Below are 24,136 nucleotides of genomic sequence, written 5' to 3' on the forward strand. Positions count from 1 at the left end.
TGATTCAGTTACAGATAAATTTTATGTATATAGATTATCAAACTGGTTTTTTTTTTTTTTTTTTTTTTTGGTCTCGCTCTGTCGCCCAGGCTGGAATGCAGTGGTGCGATCTCGGCTTACTGCATGCTCCGCCTCCTGGGTTCATTCCATTCTCCTGCCTCAGCATCTCGAGTAGCTGGGACTACAGACGCCCGCCACCACGTCCAGCTAATTTTTTGTATTTTTAGTAGAGACAGGGTTCCACTGTGTTAGCCAGGATGGTCTCGATCTCCTGACCTCGTGATCCGCCTGCCTTGGCCTCCCAGAGTGCTGTGATTACAGGCATGAGCCACTGCGCCTGGCCCAAACTGGTTATTTTTTATTGTTTTTAAATTTTTGGATAGGTGATGTATATTTCTTTCTTCCTTTTTTTTTTTTTTTGTTACTATAAGTTCTAGGGTATATGTGCACAACGTGCAGGTTTGTTACATATGTATACGTGTGCCATATTGGTGTGCTATACCCATTAACTCATCATTTACATGAGGTATATCTCCTAATGCTATCCCATCCCCCTACCCCACCCCACGACAAGCCTCGGTGTGTGATATTCCCCATCCTGTGTCTAAGTGTTCTTGTTGTTCAGTTCCCACCTATGAGTGAGAACATGTGGTGCCAAACTGGTTATTTTTAAGAAATTCAAGTCACATTTTACTTTATAGTTGGCTCTCTCTTTCCCTCTTTTTTTCTTGAGAGAAATTTAAAAGAAATTCAAGTCACATTTTACTTTATAGTTGGCTCTCTCTTCCTTTTTTTTTCTTGAGAGAAATTTAAAGTCCCAAAAGGTGAGATTTCTAGAAGCCAGTGGTAGCACTTTATTTGGGGGTCTCATACCCTAATGGTAAAAGAAAGTGATAGCTGTATGTTTCAGAAACTGAGGGGGAAGTTGTCACTTTATTTTTAAATAAAATAAGTGAGGTGTTAAGATCTGGAGAATTACCCCGTGTTGCGTTTTTTATTTTTTATTTATTTTTATTACAGTAGAGATGAGATCTCACTATATATGTGGTTTTGTTTTTTGGAGACAAAGTCTTGCTCTGTTGCCCACAGTGGCCAGATCATGGCTCCATGCAACCTTCGCCTCCCAAGTTCAAGCAATTTTCCCACCTCAGCCTCCTGAGTAGCTGGGACTACATATACACACCACTACGCCTGGCTAATTTTTGTATTTTTTTGGTAGAGACAGAGTTTCACCATGTTGCCCAGGCTGGTCTTGAACTCCTGGGCTCAAGCAGTCCCCAGCCTCGGCCTCCCAAAGTGTTGGGATTACAGATGTGAGCCACCTTGCCCAGCTGGGTCTCTGTTGCCTAGGCTAGTCTCAAAACTCCTACACTCAAGCCATTCTCCCACCTTAACCTCCCAAACAGTTGTACTTTTTATACTAGAAAAGTAACAGTATAAGTATAACTGTTCTGTTTAAACATACTATTAGGGGCAAATACATTTAAAATTAAATATTTGTTTCTATGGTTGTTAAATTGTGTTAAAAAAATGAGTTAAAAGTAGAAAGTTCTAAAATAAGCTATAGTTATCAAATTGAAAAAACATTAAAATTAAATGCTAAGGTTTTTCTAGTCCATACCTACTTTATCTTAATTGACTTCTATAGAAGATATACCTTGCTTAATCGTTTTAAAAATAAAGATAACTTTACTGAATTGAATTTAATAGGTTTTTGAAGTGAAAGAAGACCAATTTTGTTTGTAAGTTTTATGGAGGAGGGCTTAGACATCACACTATCAGTAGATCTTTTGATTTCATGTTGAATCTTTACATATTCTTTCTAATTTTTAAGTTCTGACATTTTGTTTATGGCTTTTTGGGGGGTTTTCATTGCAGGATGACGATGACTATTCATCATCTACGAGTTTGCTTGGTCAGAAGAAGCCAGGATATCATGCCCCTGTGGCATTGCTTAATGATATACCACAGTCAACAGAACAGGTGACCTTTTATTTTAAAAGCATAGTTTATTCAGCTAAAGAAAAGTGAATGTCTGAGTTCCCATAGAAACCCATAAATTTTAGGATGCTTTAAGGAGAATTATAAATAATAGTTTATTTTGTAAAGGTGTAATGTTCTTTTTTTTTTTGACACAAGGTCTTGCTGTCTTGCTCAGGCTGATTCCAAACTCCTGGGCTCAAGCATTCCTCCTGTCTCAACCTCCCAAGTAGTTGAGATTATACACACAGGCCATCACGCTTGGCTGTAATCATGTAGTGAAGCATTGAACTATGGAAATGTGGATATATATATTACCTTGTTTCCATATGCCTTATTTTTTTATATTAACATTTATCTGTGAAGCAGTACAGAATATTAGTAGACATGTGTTAAACATTTGTGCTTTACAGTGTTCTGATTTTTGTTTATGATATTCTGCTTTGTTATTTTAATAAAGTGAATATTAAGTGAGACATAACTCTTTTCAGTACGATCCATTTGCTGAGCACCGACCTCCGAAGATTGCAGACCGGGAAGATGAATACAAAAAGCATAGGCGGACCATGATAATTTCCCCAGAGCGTCTTGATCCTTTTGCAGATGGTAATTCTTTCCCACTTTTCTATAAGTATTCAGAAATTTATTTGTATTAAGTTGTCTTTAGCCCTTTGATTTTTTTTGGCATGCTTCTGAATTTGCTTTTCTTTTTAAAAATCCCCCGTACTATAGATTTGTATAGATTTGGTTGAAGTCACAGATGCCATATTCTTCATCTTTATAATGCAAGTTTTCTTTCCAGGTAGAAGGACAAGAAAAAAATGAGCCAATGCCATAGAAACGCAAAGGGTTAAAGGTTTTACTTTTACTTTTGTTTTGGGTACGCTTTCTATACTTGGAACAAATGTGTTTTTCTGCTCAAAATACTTTCAAATTATTGAAAGTTTTCATTCCAAATCCTAGATGTTTAGGATTGTTACCCTTGAGAAACTGTTTCTCACACTAGAACTCCCCCCATAGTGCTCTAAATATAGCTTAGTAAAGGCACCTACTTTGCTCTAAGCATACTTAAAGTTAAAACAAAAGTATGTATACAAAGAGTTTGATATTTTTAATAGTTGGAGTCTGTTTTGCTAATTTTAGTGTGCAAGTCAGCACAAGGGGCATAGTGAGCCTGATGGAAGCTTTCCTCAGGTGAGTGAGTTTCACAATCAAAATTAGGTGCCTGTTTCTTAAAATTAGATTCTGCTGCAGGTTTGCATACTAGATTTTCAGCCTGCATGAATTAGTAGGGATATTCTTTTTTTACTTGCATAATTGTAATTGATTTAAACATGTATGCCAGAATTCACAGGCCCATACTAACTGTCCTTAATTTCTTTCCTACAGCAGTACTGCTATATGCCAGTCCTGTCTGCATTCTTAAGGGTGCAGTTCAACACATCCTCTCTAGATTATGGTGAAAAAGTATTCCAAAGGAAGTCTTATCAGAGCTAGTGTCAGAAAGAATGACACTACCAATTGGGCATGATCTTCAGCATAGGAAATGTCTTAGAATTTTATTATATTTTCCTAAATTGTGATGCTATACCACTTGTATAGCTAGTTACCACATTTCTAAAGCATAATGTTCCTCTGTGAATCTTGTTATATACTGTTTGGGCTTCTGTAAGATATTTTGAAGTTTGAAAAGCAAATACTGAAACTTTAACCAAGAGACCGACACATCTCTTTGTACACCATGTTACTTCTGTGTGCATCATAATAACTGGTAGAAGTAATATATTTCAAGTAATATGTTTCCAGTTTTAATTTATGCTTTCTAAGAAATAAAAATATGTTTTCTGGGTCAAAAAACTTAAAGCATGAAGCCCTTTTTAGTAACGTGACATCAGAATAAGATTATAGGTATATTTTTAAAATCAGATTTTCTAAACTACAATTGTTTTAGAACACTGTATGAAGAACTTATCTAGTCATAGTTATTTGTAGTCAGGATTTTAACAACTTGCAACAGGTAATGTTTTGAATATAAATATCTTTCCAAAGTGTTACTAATGGTAAAGAGATAATTTTCTAGGCTTCTATTCTGCTGCTTGAAGTCAGAACTGCTGATGGAGACAAAGGCACGAAAGTGTACGTATTCCGGATTAGCAACCCAGGAACCCATCACTTCTGAAGACTCTAAACTGTGCTGTCATTTTGTTTTTATATGCATTAAAATATTTGTTTTAAACTGCTGTAGATGTTTGTGTTCAAACAGGTTAAATTGATCAGCAAACTCAATAAAAAGTAAGATGTATAATTATTAAAGTTTTCCATCAAAAAATAATTTAAATGATTATGGAATAACATAATATTTAGAGCAGGGCAGATAAATCAGTTGAACCTGATTATCTTTTATTTATTGTACTCTTTTCCTGTTGCTGTTCTTTTCTGCAGGAGGGAAGACCCCTGATCCTAAAATGAATGCTAGGACTTACATGGATGTAATGCGAGAACAACACTTGACTAAAGAAGAAGTATGTAAACCTGTCTCCTGTTTTAATGGTTATGAAAGAATGTAAATACAGTTGTGATTGAGAGACTGTTACGTTTCTTTTTTGCTATTTGCTGCACAAATATTTTAATAGTATTAATAAAAATTAACTGAGAAAGAATCTTACCCCCAAATTATACCACCTTTCAAAATCATTTCTATATCCTTTTTAAGTCCTGGGCTCCTTGGCTGTATATGTATGTATGTGTCTTACAGGGGATTTTTTTTTTTTTTGAGACAGAGTCTCACTCATCCAGGCTAGAGTGCAGTGGCGTGATCTCGTCTCACTGCAACCTGTGCTTCCCAGGTTCAAGTTATCCTCCCACTTCAGCCTCCTAAGGAGCTGGGAACACAAGTGTGCGTCACCACGCCTAGCTAATTTTTGTATTTTTAGTAGAGATGGGGTTTCACCATGTTGGCCAGGCTGGTCTCGAACTCCTGACCTCAGGTGATCTGCCTGCCTCGACCTCCCAAAGTGCTGGGATTACAGATGTGAGCCACTGTGGCTGGCCATTACAGGGGTTGTTTCCATGCGGAGAAGGTTGATGGTGTGTATCTGAACCCAGGATGTTAGGGGAAAGTCAAAGAGTTCAGTGTGAGATTCTGTAAGTTTCAGTTTGGATGTAAGTGGAGAATTTTGAATAATTCCTTTTGGCCTACAGAGATTATGCCATTTTGTCTAGTAACCGCCTATTTTTTTGTTTTTTGAGCGGAGTCTTGCTTTGTTGTCCAGGCTGAAGTGCAGTGGTGCAATTTCAGCTTACTGCAACCTCTGCCTTCCAGGTCCAAGCGATTCTCCTGCCACAGCCTCCCGAATTCCTGGGATTGCAGGTGTGCGCCACCATGCCCAGCTAATTTTCGTATTTGTTTATTTTTTAGTAGAGATGGGGTTTCGTTATGTTGGCCAGGCTGGTCTCGAACTCCTGACCTCAGACGACCTGCCCGCCTTAGCCTCCCAAAGTGCTGGGATTACAGGTGTGAGCCACTGTACCCAGCCTCCTCCGTTACTATTATGAATATATAATAGATTTTATATGTTGAATGAGTTAAGTGGGATAGTAAAACCCCATTTTAACAGTATAGAGTGAATTAAATTTGCATCCATTACCACTAAATTATGTGTATTTACATAATTTGTCAGTATAAATTTACTATTTTTATCTTTTACCATTTTTCTATCTTGTTGCATAGTCTTAATTGCTATTTTTATTAGTTTTGAAGAAAACCCTATTTTTCAGTGGAAGCATTATGGTTCTCCATTGTTGACTGAAGATTTTACTTCACCTACAATATATAAACCAGTGTGCTATGTTACAAATTCTGAACTTGGTTATCTTTTGTTTAGAAAGACAGGCATTATGTAAAATGAAATAAAGACACACAGACTGTGGAACCAGCTAGCATAGAAGGGAGACCACCAGTACCATAGAAAGGAGAATGAGCAAAGTACAAAATGGGATGTTAAGTGGAAATGATTGTGCTAATGATAGAAAAATATATTGAAAGCATTTTAAAGGTAAACACTCACTGTTTTTTTTTTTTTTCAGCGAGAAATTAGGCAACAGCTAGCAGAAAAAGCTAAAGCTGGAGAACTAAAAGTCGTCAATGGAGCAGCAGCGTCCCAGCCTCCATCAAAACGAAAACGGCGTTGGGATCAAACAGCTGATCAGACTCCTGGTGCCACTCCCAAAAAATTATCAAGTTGGGATCAGGCAGAGGTAATTTCTTTTTGTTTTTTGTTATTACTGTTTAAAATTTTTTTTCTGTTATGGACTGTATTAGTCTGCTTGGGTTGCCATAAAAAGATACCACAGACTGGGTGCCTTAAACAACAGACATTGATTTTTTTTCGCAGTTCTTGGAGGCTTGAAATCCAAGATCAGAGTGCCAACAGGGTTGGTATTTGTTGAGGGCTCTCTTACTGTATCCTCACATGGCCTTTCTCTACGCCAGCAAGCTCTGTTGTCCCTGGTCTTCCTATGAGGACATCAGTCTGTTAGATTAGGGCCCCACCCTCATGACCTCATTTGACCTTAATTTACCTCCTTAAAGACCCAATCTCCAAATACAGCCACACTAGGGGTTCAACATACAAATTCTAAGGGGCATGCAATTTAGCCCATGTCATAGAGTAAGGAAAGTTCTTTTTAGAATATTAAATACAGACCTGTAGGTATGTTACATTGTGGAGGTTGAGTGTGATATAGTGGTCTTCCTTATCTTCTAGATAGATAACTTAAGCCCCTCACTACAGGCAGCAAATAGTCAATGCTAATTCATTCCCTTGGCCAGCCTACTCCCCTACTTTCTTTTTTGTTTTTGTTTTTGTTTTTTTTGAGGCGGAGTCTCGCTCTGTCACCCGGACTGGAGTGCAGTGGCCAGATCTCAGCTCACTGCAAGCTCCGCCTCTCGGGTTCCCGCCATTCTCCTGCCTCAGCCTCCCGAGTAGCTGGGACTACAGGCGCCCGCCACCTCGCCCGGCTAGTTTTTTTGTATTTTTAGTAGAGACGGGGTTTCACCGTGTTAGCCAGGATGGTCTCGATCTCCTGACCTCGTGATCCGCCCGTCTCGGCCTCCCAAAGTGCTGGGATTACAGGCTTGAGCCACCGCGCCCGGCCTCTTTTTTGTTTTTTTAAACATTTGTTTTGGAGGTGGAGTGCATTGGCTCATGCTGTAATCCCAGCACTTTGGGGGCCCAGGTGGAAGGATTGGTTGAGCTCAAGGAGTTTGAGACCAGCTTGGGCAATAGAGGGAGACCCTGTCTTTACAAAAAAAAAAAAAAAGAAAAAAATTAGCTGGGCATAGTGACACATGCCTGTAGTCCCAGCTACTGGGGTATGGGGAGTGGTGGGGGCTGAGACAGGAGGATCCCTTGATCCTAGGAGGTAGAGGTTGCATTGAGCTATGATCGTGCCATTGCATTCCAGCCTGGTGACAGAGTAAGACCCTGTCTCAAAAAAACAAAATGATGGAGTCTGTAAAATCATTCTTATAAATGTATTTCCTAGTTCTGTAGAAATGGTTATATTAGATGTTTTCTGTCATTTAATAATATACTTGCAGACTAAAAGATATAAGTGCTGCATAAAAGCAGCTAATTATGTTAAACTATCATATGTGCCTTTATTGTGTTTTCATTAGCCTGAATAGAAAGGCCTTTAAAATGGATTTTTTAGAAAGCACTTGAAAATATTTAATCATTGCTAGAAAAATAAAGTGGCTAGGTGTGGTGGCTCATGCCTGTAATCCCAGCATTTTGAGAGGCTGAGGCAGGCGGATCATGAGGTCAGGAGTTCAAGACCAGCCCTGGCTCTACTAAAAATACAAAAAAATTAGCCAGGCATGGTGGCATGCACCTGTAGTCCCAGCTACTTGGGAGGGTGAGGCAGGAGAATCGCTTGAACCCTGGAGGTGGAGGGTGTAGTGAGCCGAGATTAACGCTACTGTACTCCAGCTTGGGCAACAGAGTGAGACTTTGTCTTAAAATAAATAAATAATGAATTAAAGCCACTCTTCTTGCTTATGTACCATTTCCCTTCCCCTCTTGGAGACTCTCATGATGTACCATTAATTTTTTTCTCCATACTAGATTATCATCATCAGCAAACATGTTTTACCATGCTTTGTCTTAACAACAGCAACAAAAAACCTGCAGAAAACATCTCTTAACCCTCATTCACAACTTCATTCAGCGACAATCCTGTTTCTATATCTTTTTAGAACAAAGTGCTTTGTTCTTTGTTTTTTTCTTGAGGCAGGGTCTCATTCTGTTGCCAGGGTTGGAGTGCAGGGGCGCAATAATAGCTCACTGCAGCCTCCACCTCCTGGGCTCAAATGATCCTGCCACCTCAACCCCCCAAGTAGATGGGACGGTAGACACGTACCACCATGCCTGGCTAGTTTTTTATTTTTTGTAGAAACGGGTCTCACTGTGTTGTCCAGGCTGGTCTCAAACTCCTGGGCTTAAGCAGTCTGTCTGCCTCAGCCTTGCAAAGTGCTGGGATTACAGGCATGAGCCACAAGTGCTTTGAATGAGTTGTTTGTACTTGCTTTCTCTGCTTACATAGTTCTAGTCTTTTTTTTTTTTTTTACATTCAATTACCCCATTGTAAAGAGGAATAATTTATTTCTATATGATTTTAGTAGTGTTCCCTAATCTTCAGATTCAGATTAACAGATGTTTGTTAATCTAAATAATTACATATTTATGGATTTATATATGTATATATTTTAATCTTTCTGTAATTCAGTTTTTAATGGTGAACTTTTACATGTTGGAAGCAGCGAAGGACTCAATGTCATAGTACCTTTTGATAGTATTTGATAGGCTTTTTCAGGTCAATTAATTTAGTTGCTTTCAAATACAAATCAAGCTTGCTCCAACACTTCCACAAGGACTCCACCACAGTCTGGTTTTTTTTTTTTTTTTTTTTTTTTTTTTGAGACGGAGTCTTGCTCTGTCGCCCAGGCTGGAGTGCAGTGGCGAGATCTCGGCTCACTGCAAGCTCCGCCCCCCGGGTTCACACCATTCTCCTGTCTCAGCCTCCCGAGTAGCTGGGACCACAGGCGCTCGCCACCACGCCCGGCTAATTTTTTGTATTTTTAGTAGAGACAGGGTTTCACACTGTTAGCCAGGATGGTCTCGATCTCCTGACCTCGTGATCCGCTCGCCTTGGCCTCCCAAAGTGCTGGGATTACAGGCATGAGCCACCGCGCCCGGCCCCTCACCACAGTCTTTAGGATGGAGAAAAATCACTGGTTTTCCATGTGCTCCTATTTTGACCTTTTCACTTAGACTGCAGATCTTTTTTGTCAAATCCATCACAGCTGCATTAACATTATCCACCTTTGACGTTATCAAGATACACATGAAATCACGATTAAATTGCCATCAAAATGTTATTCCCCATCTCGATGCAGATGTGATGCATTCCTCCAGCCTTGTTTTTCTGCAGAAAACCTGCAATTGGACTGTCACATCCCAATGGATGAAGCAGTTCCATCTTGGTATTTCCCAGGTTGACAAAAACAACAGATACTTCATGTTCAGGAAGAGGGACCGCTTCACTTACGGGGTCCCCCAGAATATTCTTGTAAAATGTTGCACGTTTTCCAAATCTGGCACTGCTGTGGCTACATGATTGAGTCAACCAAGGTTTCACACAGAACCTGCCACTTGATCCAAGGGCCATGATGTGGAAGAAGCTCTTACTGTTGGTATGGGAGCTTGGAGTATGGAAAAAAAACCCTTTGAGTGTTCCCAACAGAAAGCTGGTCATGCCTGGAGTTCGGCCGAAGTAGTAGCTGTTGTTTTTACAGGACTTGCTCTCCTTTGTGGTTTCTCCCCAGTCTGGCATTCGCGGCTGCAGCCCTCAGCGCGGGCGCCATTTTGGAAAGCAACCCGCTACGTCCAGACCCGCCGAGGACCATCAGTTCTAGTCTTACGTAGTTTCTAGTCTTCTTACATAGTTCTAGTCTACTCCACCTAAAATCTCTTGTCAAGGTCACTTGACCCCTACTTGATAAATTTAAAAAGTGTATTTTCATTTCTCATATGACTTAGCATATCAAGAACATTTGACACTTCTTCATACCCTTTTCTCTCTTAGTCTCTGGGTTTTAGTCTTTCTTGCTTCTCCTCAAAATCTCCTCACTGGTTACACTACTCCTTAGTCTTGTTTGCTGGATCCTCATTCTTACCTCCGAACTTTGGGGTGTTATAGTAGTGCTGAGTTTTTTGGATTCTTTTCCATCAGTGCTCGATCCCTAGGATCTCATTCTTGTCTTTATGTACCATTTGTATAAAATAGCTCCCAAACTTATAAATCTTTCCTCTGCTTCTGTTCCGTAGACTTGCGTGTTTGTTCAGCCTGACATACTTATTTGGCTGTTCAATGGGCATTTCAAAAATCAGTATTTCTGAAAGAAAATTATTGATTTTCTTCGCGTACATCTCTTCTCAATCCTGCTCCCCTGGTCTTTCCCGTGTCTGTTTGGCTCAAGCAAAACATTTAGGACCGGGTGCAGTGGCTCATGCCTGTAATCCCAGCACTTTGGGAGGCCAAGGTGGGTGAATTATTTGAGGTCAGGAGTTCGAGACCAGCCTGGCCAACATGGTGTGTTTTTACTCTAGTAAAAATACAAAAGTTAGCCTGGTGTGTTGGCGAGCGCCTGTAATCCCAGCTGCTCTGGAGGCTGAGGCAGGAGAATCACTTGAACCTGGGAGGTGGAGGTTGCAGTGAGCAGAGATCGCGCCACTGCACTCCAGTCTTGGCAACAGAGCGAGACTGTGTCTCAAAAAAAAAAAAACAACAAAAACAAGAACAACAACAAAAAAACATTTAGGGAGTCATCCTATACTCCTTATTCTCTTATCCCATATCCTACCCATATAGATTTTCTTGGCATCAGCTTTAAATATATTAAGGAGCTAGCCACTTTTCATGATCTCTGTCTGCCTCTACCATCCTTGTCTAAATCACTATTAGCTCTAGCGTGGACTGCTATAGATTTAACTTATAAATCAAGATAAAACCTATCAGATCATGCAGTATTTCCCCAAACCCAGAATTGGGATATACAAAACCTAATACATAATTTCTAAACAATTTACTTTAAGCTGAGGACTTCTCATTTGCTTAGTGATATGTAGAAGGGATATGGTTCTGCTCAATATAAGTAACTACTGGCTTTAATTTTAATCTTAATTTTTGAGACAGTCTTCCTCTGTTACCCTTGGGTAGCTGGAGTGCATTGGTGCAACCTCATCTCATTGCAATCTCTGCCTCCCAGACTCAAGTGACTCTTGAGCCTCAGCCTCCCAAGTAGCTGGGATTACAGGCATGTGCCATCAGGCCCAGCTAATTTTTGTGTTTTTAGTAGAGACAGGGTTTCTCCATGTTGGCCAGGCTGGTGCTGAATCCCTGGCCTCAAGTGATCCCCCCACCTTGGCCTCCCAAAGTGCTGGGATTACAGTTATGAGCCACTGTGTCCAGCCAAGTAACTACTAACTCTAATTCTGTGGATGACATTCAGTACTAAGTTTGAGAAAGAGAAAGAAGTTTGTCCTGGTAATTGTTTAACTGTATGCACATAACTAGACACAAGAGCTGATATCTTTCTTTTTTTTTTCTTTTTTTTTGAGACAGAGTCTTGCTCTGTCACCCTGACTAGAGTGCAATGGCATGATTTCGGCCCCCGTGTACCCTCCGCCTCCTGGGTTCAAGCGAGTCTCCTGCCTCAGCCTCCCAAGTAGCTGGGATTTATAGGTGCCTGCCGCCACACCTGGCTAATTTTTAGGAGAGATGGGGTTTTGCCATGTTGGCTAGGCTGGTCTCAAACTCCCAACTTTAGGTGACCCACCCGCCTCAGCCTCTCAAAGTGCTGGGATTACAGGTGTGAGCCACTGCGCCTGGCGTGAGAGCTGATATGCTGATAATCTTTCTTATAGAAACTACAGAGACTTGGCCAGGCGTGCTGGCTCATGCCTGTAATCCCAGCACTTTGGGAGGCCAAGTGGGCAGATCACCTGAGGTTGGGAGTTTGAGACCAGCCTGGCCAACATAGTGAAACCCCGTCTCTACTAAAAATACAAAAAATTAGCCAGGCGTGGTGGCAGGCACCTGTAATCCCAGCTACTCAGGAGGCTGAGGCAGGAAAATCGCTTGAACCCGGGAGGCAGAGGTTGCAGGGAGCTGAGATTGTGCCGTTGCACTCTGACCTGGGTGACAGAGTGAGGCTCTGTCTCAAAATAAATAAATAAATAATAAATAAATCAATAATTCAGAGACTCAGACTTTTTTTTGTTCTGTTCATTTAATACAACTGTACTCTAGTCATAAATGTAGGAATTAGATAATAGAATTTATTCCCCACCTTTCCTTATAATTCAGCAGGAGGGACAGATGCCAGAATGGAGATTTTAAATGATTTGTGTGCTTTATTTACCTAATCCAGAATTTTTCAACCCTGAGTAACAGTAATATCTTTTTTTTTTGAGACAGAGTCTCACTCTGTCACCCAGGCTGGAGTGCAGTGGCGCGATCTTAGCTCGTTGCAGCCTCCGCCTCCTGGGTTTAGGCAGTTCTTGTGCTTCACCCTCCTGAGTAGCTGGAATTACAAGTGCGCACCACCACACCCAGCTATTTTTATTTTTTATTTTTAGTGGAGATGGGCTTTTGCCATGTTGGCCAGGCTGGTCTCAACTCCTGACCTCAATTGATCTGCCTGCCTGGCCTCCCAAAGTGCTAGGATTACAGGCTTGAACCACCATGCCTGGCCCTGAGTAGTATCTTTTTAAAGGAAAAACTATTGAGTCTTAAACTTGTTTAATGGTACTATGCAAATTTGCAGACATAAAGGTAGATAAAGTCCTTGTGTCTATAAGAGCTCCCAACTTTCCCAATTTTTTTTTTGTTCTTTTTGAGACTGGATCTCACTCTATTGCCCCCGCTGGAGTGCAGTGGCATGATCTCGGCTCACTGCAAACTCCGCCTCCTGGGTTCACGCAGTTCTTCTGCCTCAGCCTCCCAAGTAGCTGGAACTACAGGCGCCCTCCACAGTGCCTGGCTAATTTTTTTGTATTTTTAGTAGAGACGGGGTTTCACCGTGTTAGCCAGGATGATCTTGATCTCCTGACCTTGTGAGCTGCCCGCCTCGGCCTCCCAAAGTGCTGGGATTACGGGCGTGAGCCACCGTACCCAGCCAAGAGCTCCCAACTTTAAAACAAATATATAAAGTACATTACACATCCTATGGAATACTTATGAGGCAGTATATAAGTACAAATTTTGTTTTCTTTACACTCAACTCTGTGCTACTTTGATATGACACTGTCTTTATTGGTGGAGATTCTTTTGCTGTCACATGCAGTCAGTTGTCCAGCTGTTACTCTGAACTATTGTGGAACCTTTGATGTTACTTAAACCCACCTCTCAGCCTGGGCAGCATAGTAAGATGCTTATCTCTCCAAGGAAAAAGAAATTAACCGGGTGGGGTGGTGTGCTCCTGTATGTAGTCTCAGCTACTCAGGAGACTGACATGGGAGGATCGCTTGAGCCTGGTAGGTGGAGACTGTAGTGAGCCGTGATTGTGCCACTGCACTCAACCTGGGCGGCAGAGTGAGACCCTCTGTCAAAAAACAAATGAAAATCTACCTCTCATCTTTTTTCATTAATCTTACCAGCCTCAGCTAGGGTAATATTATTTGGTACACATGTAACTGTAAATACAAACTGATCTCAAGATTACCCAGGAGGTGGAGCTTGCAGTGAGCCGATATTGTGCCACGGCACTCCAGCCTGGGTGACAGAGGAAGACTCTGTCTCAAAAAAAAAAAAAAAATTTACGTAGGTGACCTGAAGCATGCTTATATTAATTAAACACACACAATTGAACAAAACATCAACAGGACTATTTCCTTAGAACGCATGAATTCCTTCTCCCCTAAATATGTGTCTCTAAGCCCCACTTTGAGAAGTACTAATGTAATTAGAGCTGAAAGCCTTCGATTACAGATCTAGACAGAGAAACTTTATTGATTTCCCCCAAAGTCACAGAGCTGTTAATAGCATATCAAAGATTCATACCCAGAATATTTTTTTTATTTTTTTTTATTTTTATTTTTTTTTTGAGACGGAGTCTGGCTCTGTCACCCAGGCTGGAGTGCAGTGGCCGGATCTCAGCTCACTGCAAGCTCCTCCTCTCGGGTTACGCCATTCTCCTGCCTCAGCCTCCGGAGTAGCTGGGACTACAGGCGCCTGCCATCTCGCCCGGCTAGTTTTTTTTTTGTATTTTTTAGTAGAGACGGGGTTTCACCGTGTTAGCCAGGATGGTCTCGATCTCCTGACCTCGTGATCCACCCGTCTCGGCCTCCCAAAGTGCTGGGATTACAGGCTTGAGCCACTGCGCCCGGCCATATTTTGTTTTTTTTAAACTGGAACTTTTGTCAGTGCTTCAGATTGAAACTTTACATTGTTTTTAATCATAAACATTTGCTAGAAAGTAGGTATCTTTTCCTTTAGGTAGAGGTAGTGTCCTCTAAGTTAATTATAGTGCGTAGAACTAAAATATTTTTCATTTCAAGTTTTTTATTTTATGGAAATTTTCTAACTATTTCTATGTGGGTGTGTGAAATAAATTTTTTTTTGCCTTTTTAAGACCCCTGGGCATACTCCTTCCTTAAGATGGGATGAGACACCAGGTCGTGCAAAGGGAAGTGAGACTCCTGGAGCAACCCCAGGCTCAAAAATATGGGATCCTACACCTAGCCACACACCGGCGGGAGCTGCTACTCCTGGACGAGGCGATACACCAGGCCACGCAACACCAGGCCATGGAGGCGCAACTTCCAGTGCTCGTAAAAACAGATGGGATGAAACCCCCAAAACAGAGAGAGGTACTTCTAGTGGAGTATGGGTGTGTGGGTGAAATGTTGAGTGGTATGTTTACAGACTGAAATGTGTTCTATTTATTCCTGGGTGGACGCATATAAGGGGACAGATTAAGAACAGAACAGATCATATGCTTGATTTTTTTAACTTCTTGAAGAGGTTTAAGATTTAAGAACCTTAGGCTAGAGTAAAGTTAGTAGGCTGTAACCTTTGATTTGATTTTATTTGTTTCTTTAGAGACAGGGTCTTGCTCACTGTAGCCTTGACATCCTAGGGTCAAGCGATCTTCCCACCTCAGCCTTCTGAGTAGCTGAGACTATAGGGGCATGCCACCATGCCTGGCTGATTTTTTTTTTTTTTTTGAGACAGAGTTTTGCTCTTACTGCGCAGGCTGGAATGCAATGGCGCGATCTCAGCTCACTGCAACCTCAGAGACGAGGTTTCTCCATGCTGGTCAGGCGGGTCTTGAACTCTGGACCTCAGATGATCCGCCCCCCTCGGCCTGCCGAAGTGCTGGCATTATAGGCGTGAGCCACCGCGCCCGGTCCCCGGCTAAGTTTTAAATTTTTTGTAGAGAGACAATGTTTTGCTTTATTGCCCAGCCTAGTCTTGAACTCCTGGCTTCAGGTGATCTCCTGCCAAAGTGTTGGGATTACAGGCATGAACTGCTGTGCCTGGCTTACCCTTTGTTTTTTTTTTGTTTGTTTTTTTTTGAGACAGAGTCTCGCTGTGTCGCCCAGGCTGGAGTGCAGTGGTGTGATCTCAGCTCACTGCAAGCTCCGCCTCCCGGGTTCCTGCCATTCTCCCGCCTCAGCCTCCGAGTAGCTGGGACTACAGGCGCCCGCCACCGCGCCCGGCTAGTTTTTTGTATTTTTAGTAGAGACGGGGTTTCACCGTGTTAGCCAGGAGGGTCTCGATGTCCTGACCTCGTGATCCACCCGTCTCGGCCTCCCAAAGTGCTGGGATTACAGGCTTGAGCCACCACGCCCGGCCACCCTTTGTTTTTTATTATGGAAAAATGTACCTAACATCAAATTTACTTTTTTGTTGCTGTTGTTGAGACAGAGTCTCACTCTGTCACCCAAGTTAGAGTGCAGTGGTGCGCTCTCGCCTCACTGCAACGTCTGCCTTCCGGGTTCAAGTGATTCTTTTTTTTTTTTTTTTTTTTTTTGAGATGGAGTCTCACTCTGTCGCCCAGGCTGGAGTGCAGTGGCGTGATCTCTGCTCACTGCAACTTCCGCCTCCCGAGTTCATGCCATTCTCCTGCCTCAGCCTCCCAAATAGCTGGGACTACAGGTGCCCGCCACCACGCCTGGCTAATCTTTTTGTGTTTTTAGTAGAGACGGGGTTTCACCGTGTTAGCCAGGATGGTCTCGATCTCCTGACCTTGTGATCCACCCGCCTTGGCCTCCCAAAGTGCTGGGGTTACAGGTGTGAGCCACCGTGCCCAGCCAGGTTCGAGAGATTCTTTTGCCTCAGCCTCCTGAGTAGCTGGGATTACAGGCACCCACCACCACACCTGGCTAACTTTTGTATTTTTCGTAGAGACAGAGTTTCACCATGTTGGTCAGGCTGGTCTCAAACAACTTTAAATGGGTCACCATTTTAGGAATATTCTGTTTTAGAACTTGATAGTTTTGAGTATAACTGTTTGAGAATAAAGAATATTATTTTAACAGTAATTAAAATTGTGGTTTTACTCACTCTTTCTTTTTAAAGATACTCCTGGCCATGGAAGTGGATGGGCTGAGACTCCTAGAACAGATCGAGGTGGAGATTCTATTGGTGAAACACCAACTCCTGGAGCCAGTAAAAGAAAATCACGGTGGGATGAAACACCAGCTAGTCAGATGGGTGGAAGCACTCCAGTTCTGACCCCTGGAAAAACACCAATTGGCACACCAGCCATGAACATGGCTACCCCTACTCCAGGTAGAACTCTCTCTCTCATTGGAAAGAATTGTTTTTTTTCTCCATAAATTATTTAATTTTTTTTCTTTGTGGTATTCTGTGTGCTGTTAATCTCAACTTCTAGCAAGAATAAAGAGATATAAAAATTTAAGTCTTGGTTTGCATTTATAATGTAAAAGCAAAATATATAATAGGGTTGATCTTAATTCTCTTTTATCTCAAAGATATATGTAATAATACAGTCTTGCACTATAGAGTATATAAAACTTTGCTTTTCTTGGTAGGTCACATAATGAGTATGACTCCTGAACAGCTTCAGGCTTGGCGATGGGAAAGAGAAATTGATGAGAGAAATCGCCCACTTTCTGATGAGGAATTAGATGCTATGTTCCCAGAAGGATATAAGGTAGTACATCAAATATGAATGAGATGGTATTTAGGATATGCATTTATTTTAAATAGTGAAAAAAATTGATCAAGCTTGCATTGGCTTTGCCCAAATTTACTATTGTCATTCCATTCTCTTAGCTATTTCCAGGTATATTTCAGTTCCAAATAGAGATGAAAAGAAATAAGCAACATGATTCTATTACTATTTGAAAGACATCTCAAGGACTTGTATACAGGTCTATCGGTTATACTTTGAGAACTGCTGGTGCTTCAGTTTTCTAGCAGTCCCAGGAATAAGCTTATTTAAAGATTGTGGTTATTTTACTTGGTGCTTCACCAAGATTTCGTGTACTTAAGTTTATGGATTGTCAGTGGACACAAAGAACATTCCTCTTTTTTTTTTTTTTTTTTTTAAGATGGAGTCTCACTCTTTGTCACTGGGTTGGAGTGCAGTGGCGTGATTTCGGCTCATTGCAACCTCTGCCTTCCAGGTTCAAGCGATTCTCTTGCCTCAGTCTCCCGAGTAGCTGGGATTATAGGCGCCCACCACCACGCCTGACTGATTTTTGTATTTCTAATAGAGACACGGTTTTGCCATGTTGGCCAGGCTGGTCTTGAACTCCTGACCTCAAGTGATCCGTCCTTTTCAGCCTCCCAAAGTGCTGGGATTACAGGCGTGAGTTACCGTGCCCAGCCTTCTTTTTACCATATCAACCTAAAATTTATTTTGAACTATAAAATTTTCTAGGTGCCTCGTACTCAGGGAGTATTTGTCAGTCTGAAGATAGCCTGTGGTCATATAGCTGACATCATAACCAAGGGGTACCAGATAACTTTGTAAGTCATCTGATGGCCTTTATAGAGCTTTTTCTGTTAATGACTATTGATTTTTAACAGTTCATGCATATGTTTTTTGTTTTATTTTGTTTTGTTTTAGAGACAGGATCTCACTGTGTTGCCCAGACTGGAGAGCAGTGGCGCCGACATAGCTTGCTGCAGCCTTGAACTCCTGGGCTCAAGTGATCCTCCTGCCTCAGCCTCTTGAGTAGCGGGGGCTACAGGCATGCACCACCATACCTGGCTAATTTTTTTTATTTTTTGTAGATAATGGAGTCTCACTGTGTTGCCAGGCTGGTCTCAAACTCCTAGGCTCAAAGTATCCTCCCACATTGACCTCCCAAACTGCTGGGATTGTAGGCATGAGCCACTGTGTCCAGCCTTGTTTTGTTTTTGATCCCTGTTATTTATGTTTGAGTATTTGTTTCAAGTTTGCATGAAGTTTTGCCTTAAAGCTTTTTGTAGCTTCCACACAATGCTGTGGGTATAGATACAACTTACTGTTGACTGCCTGAGTGTCTTTCTCAGTCGTAGTCATTGATTTCCTTAGAGTCACTAGGAGGAAAAGTCTCCCTCAGTGAATCCTACTAATAAGCAACATCCTTACTAGTGAATGTAAAAATATAGTAGACCTTTAAATCCTTAATGGCATGTGATGCCTGTGGACTTGACATTGATTTCCCTAGGTCTCACGTCTATAGAGTATCCACTTTATGCAAAATGCTTAGTGGTCTGTGCTGGTGCAGACATTAACTAGCAACAAAAAATATCTGTACGGAGTACAGATAGCATCAATGTAAATTTAACATAATTTAATATTTAATAGACAACAATTTTAGGCTCACTGGAGAAGACGTGTATAGGTTTATCGACCTCCCCAGGAAGCTGTATTTTTTTTCTTTTACTATATGTTAAATTATATAAAATAGAGATGGGGTCTTACCATGTTGCCCAGGCTGGTCTCAAACTCCTAGGCTCAAGCGTTCCTCCCATCTCAGCCTCCCAAAGTGCTGGGATTACAGGCGTGAGACACCACACCTGGCCTGCCCAGAAGTTGTGTGTTTTTTTTTGTTTTTGTTTTTTTGGAAGTCTGTTACCAGCTTTTAAAAAAAAAAAAAAAAAAAAAAAAACTTTGTGATTTTCAGCCTGCATTTTTTGAAATTTTACTTGTTTTGCAAAAGGTTTGATCAGGTGGTGTGTATTTTACAGGGCTTTGGCAAACATTTTGGTTTTAGTTTTTATGCATTTAACTAATTTTTTGTAGAGTTTTACACTTAAAAGATTTTATAGTACAGGAATTTATGTGATATTTTAATACTAAAATAAAACTTTTTATGCTTTATGCCCCATATGAGCTTATTTCCATTTTATATAAATACTTATGAAATGTTATTTGCGGCCGGGCGCGGTGGCTCAAGCCTATAATCCCAGCACTTTGGGAGGCCGAGACGGGCGAATCACGAGGTCAGGAGATCGAGACCATCCTGGCTAATACGGTGAAACCCCGTCTCTACTTAAAAATACAAAAAACTAGCCGGGCGACGAGGCGGGCGCCTGTAGTCCCAGCTACTCGGGAGGCTGAGGCAGGAGAATGGCATAAACCCGGGAGGCGGAGCTTGCAGTGAGCTGAGATCCGGCCTCTGCACTCCAGTCTGGGTGGCAGAGCAAGACTCCGTCTCAAAAAAAAAAAAAAAAGAAATGTTATTTGCTCGACTAGAGCAATTTTTTGGAATTGCTGACTCAGATTTTATAATTTTCAAATTTTTAATAATTTGACATTTTTACCCACAACATGTTTGAACGTGATCAGTGTTTTCTAAGCTCTTCTCTTGTATTTCCTCTGTTCCCTACACCACTGATATAATCAGTTAGCAGATGAGAAGCAGATATTTTAAGTTTCTAATTAAGATAGAAAAGCAAGATAGATGTTGTCTCCAAGCAAATAAAAACCTTATTAGCTAATAAACTAAAATATTTTAAGTGCAAATATTGTTCCTTATGCTGTTTTTTAAGTTAAGAAAATCCTAAACTGTCTTACAACTTTTATTAGGTACTTCCTCCTCCAGCTGGTTATGTTCCTATTCGAACTCCAGCTCGAAAACTGACAGCTACTCCAACACCTTTGGGTGGTATGACTGGTTTCCACATGCAAACTGAAGATCGAACTATGAAAAGTGTTAATGATCAGCCATCTGGAAATCTTCCATTTTTAAAACCTGATGATATTCAGTACTTTGATAAACTATTGGTAAGTGATACTAGCAGAAATAAACTATTACACTTTGTTCCAGAATTATAAATCATAACATTTCAACTTCCCTTAACATTTTTTTCTTTTTACTGTAGGTTGATGTTGATGAATCAACACTTAGTCCAGAAGAGCAAAAAGAGAGAAAAATAATGAAGTTGCTTTTAAAAATTAAGAATGGAACACCACCAATGAGAAAGGTAAGTCTCGGTTTGTTAAATTGTCATGTTTGTTGCTTATTTATTTAATTTAAAAAAAATTTTGTAGTTTTTGTAGAGACAGGGTTTTGCCATGTTGCCCAGGCTGGTCTCAAGTGATCCTGCTGCTTTGGCCTACCTCCTAGAGTGCTGGGATTACAGGTGTGAGGCACTGCACCTGGCCAAGTTTATATTTTTAAAAATGTTTTTAATTTTTTCACCAGGAAATGTAGGCCACAAAATAGTACTGAACTATTGGTATAACCCGCTGGAGTGTGGTCTTTCCTTTACTCTTCCAAGTGGCCCAAATTGATAAAGGTTATTTAGAAAGCTTTCCCCACAAAAAATTAACTTTTGGTAGTGTTATATTTTTGTGTTTAGGAATTTATAATTACTCTCTTCATCTTTATCAAGGACATAGCATGAGGGAAAACAATTTATGTAGTGTGAAGGATTTAACTTTTTTGCTTGTTTTTATTATTAATATTATATACATATGTTTGAGACAGGGTCTTGCTGTCTTACCCAGGCTGGAGTGCAGTGGTGCAGTCTTGGCTCACTGCAACCTCTGCCTCTTGGGTTCAAGTCCTGCCTCAGCCTCCCACGTAGCTGGGATTACAGGCGTGCACGCCCACGCCCTGCTAATTTCTGTATTTTTAGTAGAGACAGGGTTTCACCATGTTGGCCAGGCTGGTCTTGAACTCCTGACCTCAAATGATTAACCTGCCTCAGCCTCCCAAAGTGCTGGGATTACAGGCGTGAGCCACCATGCCCAGCCGTTTGTTTTTATTGTTTAAATACTCCAGGGCTCAAGAGATCCTCCCGCCTCAGTCTCCCAAAGTGTTGGGATTACAGGTGTGAGCCACCATGCCCAGCTGGAGTTAGCACAAAATTCTTTGGTTAAAAAAGCTGATAAAGATGCTGAAACACGAGATTCTCCGTTTCTCAAGGCCTTTAAAATATGCTTAAAGCTTGAAGATAATTAGTGAAATTAGTGAGGGATTATATTAACACTATATGTGCCTTGGAAATGGAAGATACTTTAGGGGAAGTGAAGGCTAATTTGGTACATAACTCTGTGGTTCTTTTGTTCTATTAAATTACTCTTTTGAATTAACATAAAATTTCTATCATAGTAGTTGAAATTCCAGAGTAATTTGGATGGAAATGAACTCATGCTGTCTGTGTAAAATGTGTGTAAAAGTAAACACCAACATATTAAATTATGGAAAATCTTCTTTGAGTAATTTGCTCATTCAAGATGCTTGATTATAAAGAAACCACACCTATTCCTCTGCTCTTTTTCCCAGGCTGCATTGCGTCAGATTACTGATAAAGCTCGTGAATTTGGAGCTGGTCCTTTGTTTAATCAGATTCTTCCTCTACTGATGTCTCCTACACTTGAGGATCAAGAGCGTCATTTACTTGTGAAAGTTATTGATAGGATACTATACAAACTTGATGACTTAGTTCGTCCATATGTGCATAAGGTTTGTTCTTAATAGTGTTTCTGATAGTTTTAATATTTTAACTTTTTCAGTTAATCAATGTTAAATTTACATATCCCTCTAGACCTTTTTCTTTGCACAAGTACACATCATACATGTACAAATACAGTTTTATACAGATGTACAGATATTAGTTTTTGTCATCTTTGCCATAAGGTTCATATTATTTAATTTTTTCATTTGCTTTTATTGAGATTAGATTAGGATGAGAACATATGTGATTCTGTACTGTGCCAGTTAGTATTAAGAACCAGTTTTTTCACCGATGGTAATTATGGTGCAGTATGTTCATAGGGCATGTAAGTTATTTCTTTAAAAAATACTGAATATTAGTGTGTCACTAATAGCTCTCTTAAATTTTCATCTCTATCTGGAGTTTGAACTTGTGTAATTAAACTTCTTAAACAATTTGTCCCTTGATTAACAAAAGTCCTGATAATTCTAAATTTCTTGTATATGTTTAATTCTCTGCATGAGTATTTCATTAGTAATTGATGTGAAAGTGTAGCTTCTTCTCTTTTTTCTCTTTTTCAGATCCTTGTGGTCATTGAACCACTATTGATTGATGAAGATTACTATGCTAGAGTGGAAGGCCGAGAGATCATTTCTAATTTGGCAAAGGTATTTACATTTAATTTCTAGAGAAGAAAATTTGTATCTGTTTATGGAATTATTTGATTATGGAAGGAAATGGTTGAAGATTAATATTACCAACTCATGAGTGTCCTTTCTTTGTTTACTTTTTAGGCTGCTGGTCTGGCTACTATGATCTCTACCATGAGACCTGATATAGATAACATGGATGAGTATGTCCGTAACACAACAGCTAGAGCTTTTGCTGTTGTAGCCTCTGCCCTGGGCATTCCTTCTTTATTGCCCTTCTTAAAAGCTGTGTGCAAAAGCAAGAAGTCCTGGCAAGCGAGACACACTGGTATTAAGATTGTACAACAGATAGCTATTCTTATGGGCTGTGCCATCTTGCCACATCTTAGAAGTTTAGTTGAAATCATTGAACATGGTAAGTTGTAATGTAACTTTGTCTTTTTTTTTTTTTTTTTCTTTAAGAGACAGGGTCTTACTATGTTGCCCAGACTGGACTCAAACTTTTGGACTCAAGTGATCCTCCTGCTCAGCCTTCTGAGTGGTTGGGACTAGAGGTACACACACAGCCTGTCTACTTTTAATAGGACAACTGTCCTAAAATTTGGGCTACTGATTTGGGGAGATGAATGGAAAGGCATAACTGTACAAACTATAGATTTTATGATGGGTTTGTAATATTATCTGCTAACAGGGTATGGTTCATATTTTTCTTTTACCTAATTTTAATGTGAACGTATTCTGCAGTTTGGCTAAATAGTTGATACATTGCGAGAATCTGGATGATATTGTGTAACTTAGGTAATGTTGGGGCATAGTTAAAACCTGTGTTTGGTTTTGTAGGTCTTGTGGATGAGCAGCAGAAAGTTCGGACTATCAGTGCTTTGGCCATTGCTGCCTTGGCTGAAGCAGCAACTCCTTATGGTATCGAATCTTTTGATTCCGTGTTAAAGCCTTTATGGAAGGGTATTCGCCAACACAGAGGAAAGGTAAATCCACCACTTACCTTTTGATTTATCTTCATTAAAGTCAAGGTGACATAAATCTAAATTATTAAAGTACATATATTTTTATTTAAAAATAGGGTTTGGCTGCTTTCTTGAAGGCTATTGGGTATCTTATTCCTCTTATGGATGCAGAATATGCCAACTACTATACTAGAGAAGTGATGTTAATCCTTATTCGAGAATTCCAATCTCCTGATGAGGAAATGAAGAAGATTGTGCTGAAGGTAATTATTCCAGATTTGTTAATGTAAACTGGATTTGTTTCATGGTTCTAAGAGAATTTTAAAGTGTTTTTTAAAAACAAAAAAAAAAACTGTATGTTACACTAGTACTGTTTCATTTGTTTTTATTTATTTATTTATTTATTTATTTTTTATTTATTTATTTATTATTATTTTTTTGAGACGGAGTTTCGCTCTGTCGCCCAGGCTGGAGTGCAGTGACCGGATCTCAGCTCACTGCAAGCTCCGCCTCCCGGGTTTACGCCATTCTCCTGCCTCAGCCTCCTGAGCAGCTGGGACTACAGGC

The 24,136-nt window shown here is 40.4% G+C and overlaps 1 protein-coding gene and 1 non-coding gene across 6 annotated transcripts in view; one reads left to right on the forward strand and one right to left on the reverse strand.

Moving 5' to 3' along the window:
* The window catches only part of SF3B1 (splicing factor 3b subunit 1), a 49,917-nt gene that overhangs the window by 15,225 nt on the left and 10,556 nt on the right, over positions 1-24,136 (forward strand). For 2 of the 5 annotated variants that reach the window (XM_033230762.1, XM_033230764.1), the window contains exons 3-16: positions 1,879-1,983; positions 2,472-2,586; positions 4,423-4,502; positions 6,067-6,237; positions 14,678-14,915; positions 16,630-16,842; positions 17,106-17,227; positions 20,099-20,296; positions 20,395-20,496; positions 21,804-21,983; positions 22,536-22,622; positions 22,749-23,019; positions 23,445-23,590; positions 23,686-23,832. In XM_033230762.1, the coding sequence (XP_033086653.1) occupies positions 1,879-1,983; positions 2,472-2,586; positions 4,423-4,502; positions 6,067-6,237; positions 14,678-14,915; positions 16,630-16,842; positions 17,106-17,227; positions 20,099-20,296; positions 20,395-20,496; positions 21,804-21,983; positions 22,536-22,622; positions 22,749-23,019; positions 23,445-23,590; positions 23,686-23,832 (2,175 nt within the window). Of the gene's footprint in view, positions 1-1,878; positions 1,984-2,471; positions 2,587-2,824; positions 4,290-4,422; positions 4,503-6,066; positions 6,238-14,677; positions 14,916-16,629; positions 16,843-17,105; positions 17,228-20,098; positions 20,297-20,394; positions 20,497-21,803; positions 21,984-22,535; positions 22,623-22,748; positions 23,020-23,444; positions 23,591-23,685; positions 23,833-24,136 lie in introns of those variants that run through there. The other 3 variants (XM_033230763.1, XR_004441638.1, XM_033230766.1) reach the window with 3 other exon arrangements.
* LOC117095505 lies at positions 20,720-20,854 on the reverse strand. Its single transcript, XR_004442040.1, has one exon. It is a non-coding gene; the product is annotated as a small nucleolar RNA SNORA4 (small nucleolar RNA).

Source organism: Trachypithecus francoisi, unplaced genomic scaffold, assembly GCF_009764315.1.
Source record: "Trachypithecus francoisi isolate TF-2019V2 unplaced genomic scaffold, Tfra_2.0 Lachesis_group13, whole genome shotgun sequence".
In the NCBI taxonomy this organism is placed as follows: domain Eukaryota; kingdom Metazoa; phylum Chordata; class Mammalia; order Primates; family Cercopithecidae; genus Trachypithecus; species Trachypithecus francoisi.